The sequence below is a fragment of the Aulonocara stuartgranti genome (assembly GCF_965226115.1).
Source record: "Aulonocara stuartgranti genome assembly, chromosome: 12".
NCBI classification, from domain to species: Eukaryota; Metazoa; Chordata; class Actinopteri; order Cichliformes; family Cichlidae; genus Aulonocara; species Aulonocara stuartgranti.
This window is the reverse complement of record NC_138948.1, coordinates 6,281,193-6,296,431: the sequence shown is the minus strand read 5'-3', so window position 1 is coordinate 6,296,431 and position 15,239 is coordinate 6,281,193. Positions and strand designations below refer to the sequence as shown.

General features: G+C 41.0%; 1 protein-coding gene across 2 annotated transcripts in view; it reads left to right on the top strand.

The window, feature by feature from the left end:
- ddr2l (discoidin domain receptor family, member 2, like) overlaps positions 1-14,702 on the top strand; it is a 38,147-nt gene extending 23,445 nt beyond the window's left edge. For both annotated transcript variants that reach the window (XM_082554261.1, XM_082554262.1), the window contains exons 5-19: positions 261-413; positions 2,614-2,761; positions 3,128-3,233; positions 3,313-3,493; positions 4,482-4,722; positions 4,805-4,882; positions 5,120-5,262; positions 5,752-5,863; positions 6,013-6,129; positions 7,184-7,428; positions 7,513-7,640; positions 8,135-8,332; positions 8,459-8,693; positions 10,086-10,235; positions 10,510-14,702. In XM_082554261.1, coding sequence (XP_082410387.1) covers positions 261-413; positions 2,614-2,761; positions 3,128-3,233; positions 3,313-3,493; positions 4,482-4,722; positions 4,805-4,882; positions 5,120-5,262; positions 5,752-5,863; positions 6,013-6,129; positions 7,184-7,428; positions 7,513-7,640; positions 8,135-8,332; positions 8,459-8,693; positions 10,086-10,235; positions 10,510-10,644 — 2,370 coding nt within the window. In that variant the 3' untranslated portion in view covers positions 10,645-14,702. The remainder of the gene's footprint in view (positions 1-260; positions 414-2,613; positions 2,762-3,127; positions 3,234-3,312; positions 3,494-4,481; positions 4,723-4,804; positions 4,883-5,119; positions 5,263-5,751; positions 5,864-6,012; positions 6,130-7,183; positions 7,429-7,512; positions 7,641-8,134; positions 8,333-8,458; positions 8,694-10,085; positions 10,236-10,509) is intronic.
- The last annotated feature ends 537 nt before the right edge of the window (positions 14,703-15,239 follow it).

Here is a 15,239-nt window from a genome sequence, read left to right as displayed (position 1 = left end):
TCACGATAAAAACCAACTTTGAAGCCTGTTATAGATCTCTGACTTAAATGCATCTCGTATTTGGAAGCTGCATGCCTCTTGACATTAAAATTGCAGGATTAACAACCAGATGTGTGGACGGCTTGCCTCTATACTTTTGGGGTGAACCATTTTCCCACGTTAATGATACAATATTATCTTTAAATGCAGCCTTTAGTTTTTAGGTTACTCGCATGTTACAAGATTTGACCGAAAGCCTTTTGCTGGAATTTTCTTTTTAGGTGGATCTCGGCAGACTCACCTTTCTGACGGTTATTGGTACTCAGGGACGATATATCAGGAACTCTGGGAATGAGTTTGCCCGAGAGTATCGCGTAAACTACAGCAGGGACGGCAAGCTGTGGAAGTCCTGGAGGAATCGGCAGGGGAACGAGGTGAGTGACCCAAATATCTTACAAAAAGGACTTAATGAGAGGAGAGAGGAAACAGACTGAAAAATGGGACATGAGAAGGGTCTGAGCCGAAGGAAGAATAGGAGGAAATACGTGAGGACTGATGGAGGGAAGACTGGAGAAAGAGGAAGAAAAAAGAAACGAACAGGATTTTTTTCCTCTCGTTTTTCACTCTAAGCTGCTTCTGGTCATTCATATTCATATCAGAGGAAATTACATTTACACGCCAGCTTCCTGTTGGCATTCGAGATCCCCGCAGCTACGCAACACTGTTAGAACAATTTAAAACACCAGAATCATGTTTTTGATCTGAGGCTCCTCCCTCACATTCACATGGGGAACTTCCCAGAGTCTGTGCAGATTTCTGGTTATTTTGTGCCCAGCAGCACAAAGATTCACATTCCAAATTTCTCAGGGTGCTTTTTTTCACTTTAGGAAATGAAGCCCGGAAACATCCGCTGAGGAGTAACTGATGCATGCCGTCAGCAGAAACTCTCAAGCTTGTCTTCTTTGCTTTGAATGTTCGGCTGCTTATTTCTACACGTGCAGTTGTGCAGGGGCACTGTGTGAGAGAAGTGAATATTAAAAAATATATATATTATTTTCTTGAGAACATAAATTTGGCATCATCCTCACCGTCCTTTTGCATCTATTTGTGATTATTTTTGTGGTTTTTGTCACTTTGTTCGATAATTCTGCTCATTTAGGGTGTGTTTGCGTTTTGTATTTGTTTAGCATAGCTTTTCTTGTCTTTTTAAAGAGATTTTCCTGCATCATTATAATAATGTTGGTCCAGGATCTACGTTGCAACTGACCAATCAGCTTTCAGTTTGCACTGGCCAAGAAGTTAGTTAATTATTTTAAAAGTATCACTAGCAAACTTACATGAGCAAACTAAATTTGGCTAACAGAAGCTAACTTGATAATATTTTTATTCGATTGTATAGATTAATAAAGAAAACAGAGCGTTTCTTATAAACATAGCCTTTTTTTTCTTTTTTACCCCATAATACAAAGCTGTGACATCACAACAATGTGACTGGTCACTTTCAATGTTGATCCTGGACACACATTGTTATGATGATGCAGAAAAAACACCAACACAGGGATATCAGATGCACCAATCGTTGGTCGCTGCCCCTCCCTGATCTTGATTTTGTCGGTGGTCTCTATTGCCAAGCGCTGCTCATAGCAGGTTGTTTGCTCACTGGGGCTCTCTCTCTAATATTGCAGCATATTTAACTCCCTATTGTCAGGCACAAATTTTCCTCTAGACACCATCACAGTGGATTTTAATCAAGCAATCAAAATGTGACTGAAATGCACACCTTCTGGTCTAAATCAAGGGATTTAACAAAAGTAACACAAAACCTATAAAAGTGGCTAGATAGCAACATTTCTATCTCTTTAATTAGCCCATTCTCACTCCCAATGCCTAATATACCGACGATTTGTCAAATCCTGAGGTGTTCCATGGGAATGTGAAAGGTGACCTTCTGCGTTCCTATGCTACGCGCTGGATTGTGGATGAAATCGAATAGAATGAAGCTCCCACGGTAAGACATGTTCCAGCCGTGTATTCCAGCCCTAACCCTAACCTTATCCCTAATCGTAACCGACACCTTAATCGTGTTAAATAGTGTTTTCCAAAGCAATTTAAGTAAAATAAACGTACATGTGTGGATTCGTTCCAACGGTTCTCATTTTCCGAACTCGTAATATAGCGTTAGGTGGCTGAAATCGTAATATACCGACTATTTGTCACCTAGCATAAAATGTTACACTTTGGGAGTGGGAACGTGTTGCTTTAATAGCTTTATTGTTTGTTTGTTTTTCAGCCTAAAAAAAATCCCTCCTTCACTTGCACCAATGTCTCTTTGGGAGGTCCAATGCACACCTTCCAAACACAAGTTCAGCACTTGGAATCAACTCCAGATCTCTTGTCTGGTTCATTTGTCACTGAATAATGAGGGCACAGGCCTCACCTGGTCAGGACACTGTTTGTCAAGCAATTCTCTGAAAATCAATGGACTGTATAAAGATGGCTATAAAGTCAAAACATGTCACATGACAACTTGTAACAACACTATTAACCTACTGATTGAACAGATGTTCCAGGGGTTTAATCTTTCTGTACTCCTGGTGTGATGGTCTTCTTTGTATCCCTGATATCTGTGTACAGATTATTGAGGGAAACAAAGACGCCTACACCTCTGTCATAAAGGACCTCCGCCCTCCGATAGTCACCCGCTACGTCCGGCTGCTCCCCGTGACCAGACTGTCCACCACCGTCTGCATGAGAGTGGAGCTGTACGGCTGTTCATGGGACGGTAGGACACATAAACACACAGTTTCCTTGTTAATGTGCGTTTTCGTCAGCTCAACTGCCATTAGAGACTGTTTACGCTTCCTCAGAGACAAGTAAACCTCTTCATGTCAACATAAAAGCTTTTAATGTCCATAAACAACTGTTTTTCATCCACAAGCAACACTTTTATTTAACAAACACTGCTGTTTATCAGATCCTTATATCGAGCAAAAACAGGAATTTGAATGATGTGAGTGCGATCCTCACACTGTTGTCATGAAGGTTGAAAGTTTGCTGTTCTGAGTGCAGCTGTGGGATCTTATTGTGGTGAGATAACAGTGAAATGGGATGAATTGCACCTTTAACTTTCCACTCCTCCTGGTTTCAGATGGGCTGATATCCTACAGCGCTCCAGAGGGTCAGCGGATGCAACCGCCGGGTTATCCCATCGCCAACCTCAATGACTCCACATATGATGGAGTACACGAAAGGGGGTGGGTCTCTCTTTGCTGCACTCGTACATACATCACATATCAGCGTTTCCTGTTTACTGACTGCTTTGTCATCCGATAGGAAGCTTTTCGGCGGCCTGGGTCAGCTGACGGACGGCGTGATCGGCCAAGATGACTTCACACGGACCCACGAGTACAGCGTGTGGCCTGGCTATGACTACCTGGGCTGGAAAAACGACTCGCTGGAATACGTGGAGATGGAGTTCGTGTTCGACAGGCAGAGAAACTTCACCTCGATGAAGGTTTTTCATTTTTGCTTCCTCTACCTCATCAGTACTATGAACTCACCACAAACTTTGTCATAGCAGTAGTGGTTGACAGCACTTTTACATGTGCTTTTGCAATTACCAGACTTACTCAGAGCCTAGAAATTGCCTCTGGTTCAGATCCAGTGTCGGGTTTCTCTAGTTTGCTCGGCACCATGTCAGCGTCAGCCTAGGCTGATGGCAGGGGACATGTTTAAACATCTTTGTGAGGACAGTAAATTGCATGCTACTATACTTGTGGGGGCCAGCAGTCACTTATGGGGACAAAATGCCCGTCCCCACGAGTTTGAAGGCATTTTGGAGATTCAAAATGTGGTTTTAGTGTCAGTGTTACAATTAGGTTATGGTTAGGTTTAGGCTCAGGGTTAGGCATTCATTTTTGATGGTTAAGCTTAGGGTAAGGGTATGGTTAGGCTAGGGAAAGCATTATGTCAATGAGATGTCCTCACTAACATATGAAAACGTGTGTGTGTGTGTGTGTGTGTGTGTGTGTGTGTGTGTGTGTGTGTGTGTGTGTGTGTGTGTGTGTGTGTGTGTAAAAACGTACAAAGTAACTTAACTTTGTACGTTTTCAGGAGCATGCACAGTATTGTCACATAATAAAAGAGATTGAAAAGTATTTTCTGCCTACCTTTATATCTGGTCAAGCTTTTTAACCAGTTGCTTACAGCTCTCCTTCATCACTGTGTAACTGATTTAACTGCAAACTTACTTTCCATCCAGCATTTGCTCTTCCTGTAATATGGAGCGCAGTCAGCAAGTGCTCCAGCAATGTTCAGTGGAGTCATGTGTTTACTTTTAAGTCACGCATCAGCAGCTGCTAGCATCTCCTCCTACTGTGCCATCATTGCCACTTTGTCTGAGTCCATTATAAATGAGCTTTAGATCCCCGTGGAACTCCCTCACGCTTTACAAACAATAGCAGATGTTCTGCTACTTACTCTTACTTTCATTCTCCATCCAGGTCCACAGCAACAACATGTTCTCCCGCGATGTGAAGATCTTCTCCTCGGTCTCCTGTTGGTTTAAGCCCCACTTTGTATGGGAGGCGGAGCCTGTGGAGTTCAGGACGGTGCTGGATGACCGGAATCCGAGTGCTCGCTACGTCACCGTGGATCTGAACCACCGCACTGCCAAATCCCTCCGCTGCCACTTTTACTTTGCTGACGTCTGGATGATGTTTAGCGAGATTTCCTTTCAGTCAGGTAACAAACACGCACGTGCAAACAAAAGTGCAGAACAGTAAAAGAAGGAAAAATAAGTGACTTCCTGTTTTTTGTTTTTCAGTGGATACCATATTCCTGACCCAAATGACATCTCCTCTACCCACTAAGGACACCATCACAACACCTGCACAGAAGACAGGTGTGACAATTAATTGTTTCACGTTTTAAAGTCGCCACTTCAAAACTGCGACTGATAGAGGGCGCTGTTTTGTCAGTTTGTGCTCAGGTCATTTTTTTTTCCTTTTTCTTAATTTTTGAGGACGTATATCTTTTTTTAGCATTTCTGTCATACTTAGTGGAGCTACCACTAACAAATGTATTTGCAGAAACAAATGATAAAATCTTTGGTATATGGTATTCTAACCTGTCTTCTCAGCCGCTGCTCCATCAGCTAGTGCCACACCAGATGATGGGAAAACACCCATCCTTATTGGCTGCCTGGTAACCATCATCCTTTTGTTGGTCATCATCATCTTCCTCATCCTATGGTGTCAGTACGTCTGCAAGGTATTAGAGAAGGTGAGGATACAAATAAATGAATTACCTTTGTTTTTCTGAGTGGAAGTGGGGGTTTCTTAATAAAGTACCTTTATTTTGTTAACTTCCTGTCATGTCCGTTGGTGTTAAACATGCTGTAATCACTTAATCGCTTTAGGTTTTAAAAAAATGTTCCTGTAAACAGCTGCATTCTCTGCTGAAATGCAAACCATTTCCTAATAGATGTCCACCAGGAGGTCCCTGGTTCCATTTTATGGTCTTTAAGTCACCTCACACATTTATTTTGATTTTTCAAAAAGAGGTTAAAAGCTGCAGTTTAGATCCCAAACTCACGTGGGAGATGGGAGGCATTTCTTTTTCTTTTTAGGAAATAAGATTATAGCTTATGTTTGTGGCTAAATCAGGACTATTACGCATTAAATCAGATTAAAGAACGAATAAGAATGAACTGACTGACTCTTTACAGGCATCTGTGACCCCATGTTTTTTCTTTCTTCCATCCTAATCTAGGGTCCACGTCGGATTCTTGATGAGGAGGTGACGGTCCGGCTGTCGTCCTGCAGTGACACCATCATTTTACAGACTCCACCTGTGCCCCCGCGCTCTGGACGCGCCCCGACTGGTACTCTTCTTTTACTTGTATCGTTTAAAACATGCCTTTGTTTGCCATTATTATTCATGCAGAAAGAATTGGTGAAAGTTAAGGTGTTAAATTTCGTGTTTGTAGGAGAGATATTCTTATCCTTGACTGATTCCTGCTGTTTTCCTCAGGCCCTGTGAACACTGACCCTCACTATGAGAGAATTTTCCTGTTGGACCCTCAGTACCAGAACCCAGCGGTGCTGAGAAACAAACTTCCAGAGCTGTCACAGAGCGCAGAGGCATCTGGTAAACACCTTCAACGATGAAGTCGATGCAGGCGTTCATTTAAGAATTAGTGAAAAAGACACAAGTTGAGAAATAGCAGAAAGTCCTTTGAGCGCTGCGTCATGATGTTTGTCTTTGAGTGACCGCTTCATAACCGTGTGTTTAGGCTTGTAGTAGGAATTTGTGTTAAGAATCATTGATGCCTCAGAGATGTTCCAGATCTATCCAATATGACATGATTAATCACAGCTGTAGAGGAAAAAAGGTCGAAAGCCTTTCAATAAGAGAGTCTGCTGCCTCCTTGTGGCGATGTCAGTAATTTCAAACAAACTCTACAAACTTCAAGCATCCATCAAAGTTCTGATCTTCTGTCACTCATTAACAGCTCCTCAACCTGTTTCTCTCCTGTTTATTTACTTCAGAACGTGTTAAATAAGCTCTTTTTTTCTCCTTTTTCTCTCTATTTAAGTTTCCCGGATGAAGTTGAACATGCATGCTCATTCATACTTATTCTGCAGTGCTTCTCTCCTTTTTCTCTCGGCTCTCTACGCCTCTTTTCCAAGTTTCCTCTTCTTCCAGCTCTCCTCCTTGGTAATCCTCTCTATGACCTCCTCCTGCTGACTTCCTGTCATATGACATCAGGATGGCTTCGTGGTAAGAGTTGAAAGGTGTGACTTCATGCAGTTAATCAGATCACATATACTTAAGTGAAATCAAGTGAAGTTTGGAATTTTATTTTATTTTTATTTTTCAATTCTTTTCCTTCTATGAATCATCTTATGACCTCTCATGACCTACTGGAGGGGACCTAACCCTGAGAGGTTGGGATATCCTGGATTGAAAAAACTTCTGTAAAAAACAAATTCAAACTAGTAAAACTTCAGTCAGCAATTAGAATAATGGTACTAGTAAAATGATAAAGATGTACTGCTTTTACTTTAGATAGAAAACTAGAAATTACCAGTAATTTAATGTTTTTACTATAATCTTGTGCTGTTGGTACTTTTCAGTAAGCTTCACTTCATTTTTTATTTATATTAGACATTAATTAAACAAGCGCTTGTCTTTCCAACAGCATGTGGAGGTGGCTATGCTGAGCCAGACATCACCCAGTGCACGCCGCACCAGTGTTTCCATAGCAATGCGCCACACTACGCTGAGACGGACATCGTGCGGCTGCAGGGCGTCACTGGCAGCAACATGTACGCCGTCCCCGCCCTCACCGTGGACTCTCTCACCAGGAAGGACATCTCCGCTGCCGAGTTTCCTCGGCAACAGCTGATCTTCAGGGAGAAGCTGGGGGAGGGGCAGTTTGGCGAGGTGAGCTTGTGGGAGGTTTCGTGGGCTTCAAAGTTATCCTGGAAAAATCTTATTTCATCCCTATTTCATCTTCTTCCCTGGCAGGTCCACCTGTGTGAGGCGGAGGGACTCCCAGAATTTCTTGGGGAAGGCTCGCCCCTCCCTGACCGAGACGGTCACTCTGTGCTTGTGGCTGTTAAACAGCTGAGGGCCGACGCTACCAGCCAAGCCAGGTACTCTTTATGAGTGTGTATATGAATCGCGACAATGTCAAACTATATAAATTTGGAGCTGAGGTGGTTAAAGGTTCATCCCCTGGAGAGCATATATTGGTTAAAATCAGTGTATTCATTGCTTTAATGTGTTCATATGATGAGAATGTTTCACTATTTATACACTAAAAACAAAAATATAGTCCATAACTAGTCAAATGAATAACGTGCAGGACCGAAAGCTCCAAACTGCATTTCCTGGTTGACTATTTTTTGCAGAGAAAGCCCTCCTACCTACAAATGCAGACCATGTTATTTGAAGTGAGAGCAGTACTTGACTCCGTAGATGAGAATATATTAGGATAAACTGGTGTAAGAGCTTTAAGGGATGTGCAGGATCTATCTGTGCATCAGGCTTCGCTGTAACACTGAGAAATACATACCTGTAGTTGGTTCCTTTGAGTTGAAGAACAGATCTGGAAATGCTTCCTCTCCTTTATCTGTCCGTCGATCAGGAACGACTTCCTGAAGGAAATAAAGATTATGTCTCGTCTGAATGACCCCAACATCATCCGACTGCTGTGTGTGTGTGTGTCGTCCGACCCACTGTGCATGGTTACTGAGTACATGGAGAACGGAGACCTCAACATGTTCCTGTCGCAGCGGGAGATCGAGAGCACTCTTACACATGCCAACAACATCCCTTCAGTCAGGTTAACCATGCACACAGTTCGCACAGGTCATACATGAAAACAATCGAGCGTCAGGTTTCTAAACTATCTTGTTAGTGCACTTTTGATTCTCACCACTTTGAATCGCTTTCTGCTTCTCCACTTCAGCCTGTCTGACCTCCTCCATATGGCGGTGCAGATCTCGTCGGGGATGAAGTACTTGGCATCTCTGAACTTTGTGCACCGTGACCTGGCCACAAGAAACTGCCTGCTGGACCGCCGCCTCACCATCAAGATTGCCGACTTCGGTATGAGCCGAAACCTGTACAGCAGCGACTACTACCGTATCCAGGGCCGGGCGGTGCTGCCTATACGATGGATGGCCTGGGAGAGCATCTTGCTGGTAAGGTTTGGACGAAGGGAGTTGATTTAAGATGCGATCTTTATTTTGCTCCTTTTAAACTTTACACCCCTGTCATGTGTTACTTTTTGGTGGAAGTTCTGCGGTTATTCTGCTGCTGCATTCAAAATCTTCAGATACTTGAATGAATGTTACCCTGATGATACTTTCCTCTGTATTAGAGAGCTGAGAGCTGCTGTCATATGAGATAAGCTGATACGTTTTCACAGGATTCTGTCTGTAAGCACTAATCATGATTCAGTAGCTTGAAGAACCATCTTTAAAGTCATACAGCATTTTTTTGCTGTATGACTTTATTAGTCTAATATAATTGTGGAGGAATTTTAGCCCACTGTTGTAGTTCTTAGGTCTTTTTTTTCCAAACTGGGAAAACATCTGCTGGTAAATAGGTGGTCAGATATTATTGTATGTTTTTCACATGTTCGTACAGGATATTGTATTTGTTTTAAATGTTATGCACTTGTGTGGTACATGTATTTTGACTTTTGTTGCTATGATGCCAGGTCTCTCTTGGAAATGAGATTTTTAATCTCAATGAGATTTTTTACCTGGATAAATAAAGGACTAATAAATAATAATAATGATGATACTAATAGTAAAAAAATTGCTGATTATGCTACTTAGCCTATTTTAACCCCCAATACTTCACACATACTACCAGCCAAGCCAGACTCTATGCAATGCTATAAATAGTCTTTTTCAAATGACTGGTAGTCTATAAATGTCTTTAATATTCAAAAGAAGAAGAGCTAAAAGTTCCAGAAGTTTATATAGGCTTGTAATTGTATTCAAACCCTGGGGACATTTGCCTAGATCAGTTCAGCGACTTATAAAAAACATGTACGTTCCCCTCACATCTTCCTTTTTAAAAATCAACGGCTGAAAGCAGTAAAACAGTTTTCCACAAAACAAATAACAAACTCTTTACAGTTGCTTGTCTTTAAAATTGCTAGATGCATAAATGCAAATGCAAACTGTTTCACTAAAGGAAGTTTAGCTAAGAGTTCTTCAAAAGCTTCCTGCCCTCCAGAGGAAGCACCAGTAGCGGTTTGCACACTAAAACAATGAAACATCTTTTTTGCTGCAGTGTTTTCTTTCAATAACTTTCCTGTTCTGCATCATGAATGTGGTTGCATAAGTTTAATGTCTTTTGCAGCTGTAAAGTTAAGCGAAAAAACAATGGATCCAAGCGGACCCAAACCAGGTCTAAAGCAGAAGCTTTTACGTTTTTATCGTATCGTATTTTTTTTGTAAGTCTCACAAAGCATCGCAATCAACATTTCATCAGCAGCTGTCTTCAGAGAGTCACTGAAAATAAGACAAAGTATTTTAAAGTTGGAGTGTTAAACTTTCAGATGTGATTTTTCTCCTCAGGGTAAATTCACCACAGCCAGTGACGTGTGGGCCTTTGGAGTCACCCTGTGGGAGATCTTCACTCTGTGTAAGGAGCAGCCCTACAGCCTGCTGTCTGATGAACAGGTCATAGAGAACACTGGCGAGTTCTTCAGGAACCAGGGCAGACAGGTGAGGCGAAACACAGGACAGAGTCACAGATTATTACCTTCTGTCACTGGATTAAATCATTTTGCCCACCTGAGAGTAAAACTGCAAACATTTAATTTAATTGCAACTGGATCCAAGACAGCTCATAGCAGTCTTTACAAACCTGGAAATCAGGACCCTTGTAAGTGCCTGCAGGATAAATTTGAGGGGCTACTAAACCTAAACCAACATTTGTCTTTTTTAACAAATCACTGGACTCTGTCATCACTCTTAATTCTCCCGTGTCCCTCACTAGATCTTCCTCTATGCCCCTCCACTCTGCCCACCTTCTCTCTTTGAGCTGATGATGCGTTGCTGGAGTCGCGATATCCCTGACCGACCCACCTTCGAGGGACTTTACCAAGCCCTGAAGCCCCACGTCAACCAGTGAGTCAAGGCTGCTGGGATCTGCTGGTTGGGATTTCCGTGGCGGTGGGACTCTTATAAGAAGACAGACTGACACAAAAGCACAGAGGACTGGAATTACAGTGCAGAGGGATTGTTGGTTTGCTTCACGGCACTAGCGACTCCCTTTTCTGAAAGACCAGGTGATGATGGAGGGAGACGTGACTAGTCAGCTCAGAGGAGAAAATATGGCAAGCTTCAGACCTTTTGGTCCATAGTGAACAAACCATTGGCAGTTTCATAGCTTCTTCTGTTTTTTTACAGCCGCTTTACCCCAAGCCTTTTGACTTGTTTGTGCCAAAAGTTGCCTTAAACCATTTGTTTCCTTCTCTTTGACTTTTAGAGATTACAAAAAACTGGATAGTCCTTGTAGTTTCTCCTTTCCCTGTGGGTTTTTATTATTATTATCATTATTATTATTATTATTGTTATTATTATTATTGTAAAGCACTGTGTCTGTGTCTCTCAGTTATTCATGTTCATATATTAATCCACACTGGAGCTAGGGCTATAGGGTCAGATTTTAGTGTAGGATTTTATTTTTTAGATTTATTCTATTTTAAAATTTTGTTGTTTTGTGGAGTTTCACAATCGTTGGTCTTTTTTTTTTGTGGATATGAATGTTGGTCAGCTGAGGTTCACGTCGCGGTGCCAAGAAGCTGAAGAAACCTGTGTGGCTCACAGACTGAAAATCAGTCGGTGGGTATCTGTGGGAAATTCTGAAAAAAAAGAACTTAAAGCCACATGAGAAAAAAACTGAATCATGCCACTTTTGTTCCCTAAGAGACAAAAAAAATGTTGAAATGCAGTTTTAAAATAAAAACAGAATTGTAAGCATCTTTGTGAAGATGGGCATGATGGTCAAAATTTATTTTGATTTTATTCAAAGTGCTTTGCATATGTAGCAAAATCGGTACCAGAGGGAAAGGTCATGGATGCCTGACCCTCAGATGCTGGTCACAGGGAGATTAACCAAGTGTCGAATACCAAGGTGTCATTTAACCTGTCGGTGTTTGTCTTTGGGGACCTGCAAAATATACATTTTGTGGATAAAAAAATCAAAAAGCATATCTGATTTAAACGTGGGCACCACGTGGTCAGAGTTTAGTGCACACCAGCATGCAAAACATTAAAAAAGCAGGATTTTCACTCAGCACTTGGTTTGTCCTCTCAAAATGAAATTCAGGTTCATTGGTCACACACGTCAGTGACACACAAATGCAAATCTGATAGTTATGAGCCCTGCTTAGGCAGCCCATCTCTGTGGGGAGATTTAAAACAGGTATCCTTTTTGATTTTTGATGGGCATTGTGGAACTTTATGAATGCACCTTGCATATCTCCTTATTTGAACTCACAAAGCTGAAGGTGTTAAGCTCTTCTCTGGCTTCATGTAGTCGGTTTTATTCACAGAAATAAACTGCAGTAATACTTACTGCATTGCTGCACATGTAGATGTCTCACCATTTGATATGTCTAGTCTTCTGTAGTCTGAATTTGCTAGGATTTGAACTCCAGACAAGGCATTTTGTCTTGACTTAATGTACCATCTACATTTGGGGCTGTGAGTTCCCAAACTACTGCGTTACAACAAGGTTCACTGATGAGTGAAAGCTGATAGACTGTGGGCAAATGGAGGCCTTACACCAAGGCTGGATTTCCAACTAGGCAAAGCAGGAAACTGGGAAAAAGCCATTTGTCTGTCACCACTGGTTGTTGCTAAAAAATGTTTTAAGTGCTTCCAACACTGAGCAGGTATTTAACCGAAGAGCGCCCTGCAATAATAGTTCATTTTCTGACCCTGTGTAGTGGAATAACCCTGTGGCAGATTGTACCATTTTAGTTTAGTTTGTCCGTAGCGGAGCCTGTTCCTGAAGTTATATTTAATCAAATGTAGGTGTAAAGACTAATGTTTCAGCTCAGAGGATCTGATTACACGGTTCATATTCAAAGGCACGCTGGTCAGGAGATCAGTGTTAGCTATCAGTGTATGTTTTACATGGGGGCCACTTAACAGGTTCATGCATCAGAGAAGTCACTGCATCCAATCACTGCAGCACCTTTACTGAAAAAACCATAAAGATTTTTATGTTTAAAAAGCAATGCATTCATTCTGACTTTGTTTTGCATAGCATTCAGATGAGTCTTGTTTACAGAACTAATGCTGGATCGATGCAGACTGTAGACTGGATTTATTGTTCTTCTGTCAGGATGTCTTAGGAGTAATAAACTTTTAACAAAAAAAACCCAAAACAATAAATGTTTCATGTCCAAATGTTTCACGATGATTTCAGCTTCAGCCAAAACTGACAAACGATACGAGCGTTGGAATTTTCATGATTCTGTCTCATCTTCAAAGTGTTGGCATTAACTTTAATCCAAGTATCAGTCCTCACCTTCCTTCTTGCAAGATTAAAAATGTATAACCGATAAGGAAGTTCATGTCGACAGTGCAACGATTTAAGCGAGCAGTTACAGATATAAGGCCATACAGATTCATATAGATAGGTGACCATAGCCAGTGAGTATTTTGCACAACCTGACAAGGGAGGGATGGATCTGACTATGAAACTGAGGGATGGGTCGTAAGGAAGGCCCGTTTGCATAAGCAAAGCATACCCTGCTTTAAGTCCAGTTAACTCTAAATGAACCGTAGTTTACAAAATAAAATTTGTGCTGAATTAGGTCAGACTAGAAACTATTGAATAAGACTATAAACTACCTGGGAAAGTCTTTACTTCACAAATGAAGTTAGCTGAAGAGAGATTCTCATAGACTTCTGTACAATCAGACTTTTTGCCACTAATGGAGTTTCCTCTGGGAAATGGGAGGTTTGAGGTACTTCTGTGTTCTGTGCCTCATTTTTCAGACACAGAGACTCTTTCTGTCTTTTCTACAGTCTGTGGATGGTAGCGGACGGTGCAGCCTTTTGACTAACTAACTCAAGTGATGCTGATAGTGGCTATCATGTTAGTAGTAGCAAGAGCCGCTTTGCCCCCATGCTTCCTGCACCATTCATTTTAACATGACTCAATAAACTTCTGATGTGTCTGTTTTCAGAGTTCTTGTCTAATGTATAAAGGTGGTAAAGCATAATTTAATGTCTTTTTTTTTTTTTACTGTTTAGGTCACTCAGTTAATGTCAGTGTGTATTATTTGTATGCAGTACACATTTGCAGTATTTTAAATCCTCCCTGAGAACAAATCGTATAAAATTAAAAATGGCGCGAACGGAGAAAGACCAAACATGTAGATTTTTGAGTACATTTTTCTGTGTTTTGTTGTTGTTGCAGTAGTGTTTTGTTATCTGTACTGTATCTTACATTTCTTTCAGCGTGTTTGTGCGAGTGTTTAAGAGAAAGTGAGATACTGAGTGAGTCTTTTCAACATTCCCTTGAGCACTGGGAGCTAGTTGAGGTTAAAGTGGTTAACTGGATTTGCTCGGTTGTGCCAAATTATGTTAACTAAGCAAAAGAGGGAGTTGGGTTTTGTTGTTGTTGTTGTTGTTGTTGTTGTTGTTGTTTTCAAGGCAAGAGGAAAGATGGACAGAAGGAAACCACTAAACTCAATCTCCCAGAGTCCTTTGCTACAGTGAGCCTGTGTATTTTGTTTTGGTTCCATTTGAGAAATCTTTTAGTTTGATAGTGTACAGTATAATTGGTCTATAATATCTCAGTGTGTGAATGCAGATTAGGTGTGGTAATTTTTATTAATAATTAATTGTCTATCTGAATTTATAGCTATTTCTGTTTGTTTTCCCTTTTTTTTTTTTTTACACAGGAATTCAGCATTTATGGACATTTTTCTGAACAAGATGTTCTGTTTTGTTTCCCTGTTGTGTTCACAGTAATTTCTCATCCACACTGTTTAATCTTTGCTCCCATCTTCAGTATGTTTCAGACACATATTGTACATAGGCTAGTAGCTGTTTATATTAATATATAGGGAGGAGGAAGCTTGGTGTTCTCTGGTCCCAAGTGGTTTTCACTCTGTACTTTATCTCACTTTGGTTTGTTTTCCTATAATAAACAGTAAATGTGTCAAAGATGGGGTTTTTTCTTTTGTCTTTGTTTGTTTGTTTGTTTGTTTGTTTGTTTGTTTTTTCATGAGTAGAGAAAACACTGCAAATTGAAATCTAAGCTTTTCAACAGTTGACGTTACAGTTTTCAGTCTAGACCACATCGATGTTCTGTACAGCAGGGGGCAGCAGAGAGATTTAAAACACACACGTATACAGGACAGCCTATATGTGGAAATGAGTCCTAGAGAAGCTTTGTTGTTCTGAAGGAACACTGAAGGCCTGATTTCTGCACATTTTTATGCCTTTTGTTTCAGGTTTGAATGTTCTGTGAGGATTTACGCCTTTTTGGTTTTTTTTCCAAGAAAAATAAAGGTTAGCAGGGATCCAACACAATAACAGGGTCCGTGGTGGGCAGGAACTTTTTTGTGAATTAAGGCACTGGTAATAAAACGTAACAGCCAATGATTAAAAATGACAAATTTCAGGCTCTTTAAGCTCTACTTTGGTCTCAACCTCCTCGGGAAAATATGTCTAGAGTAACCGTGGGTTTACCAAACTATG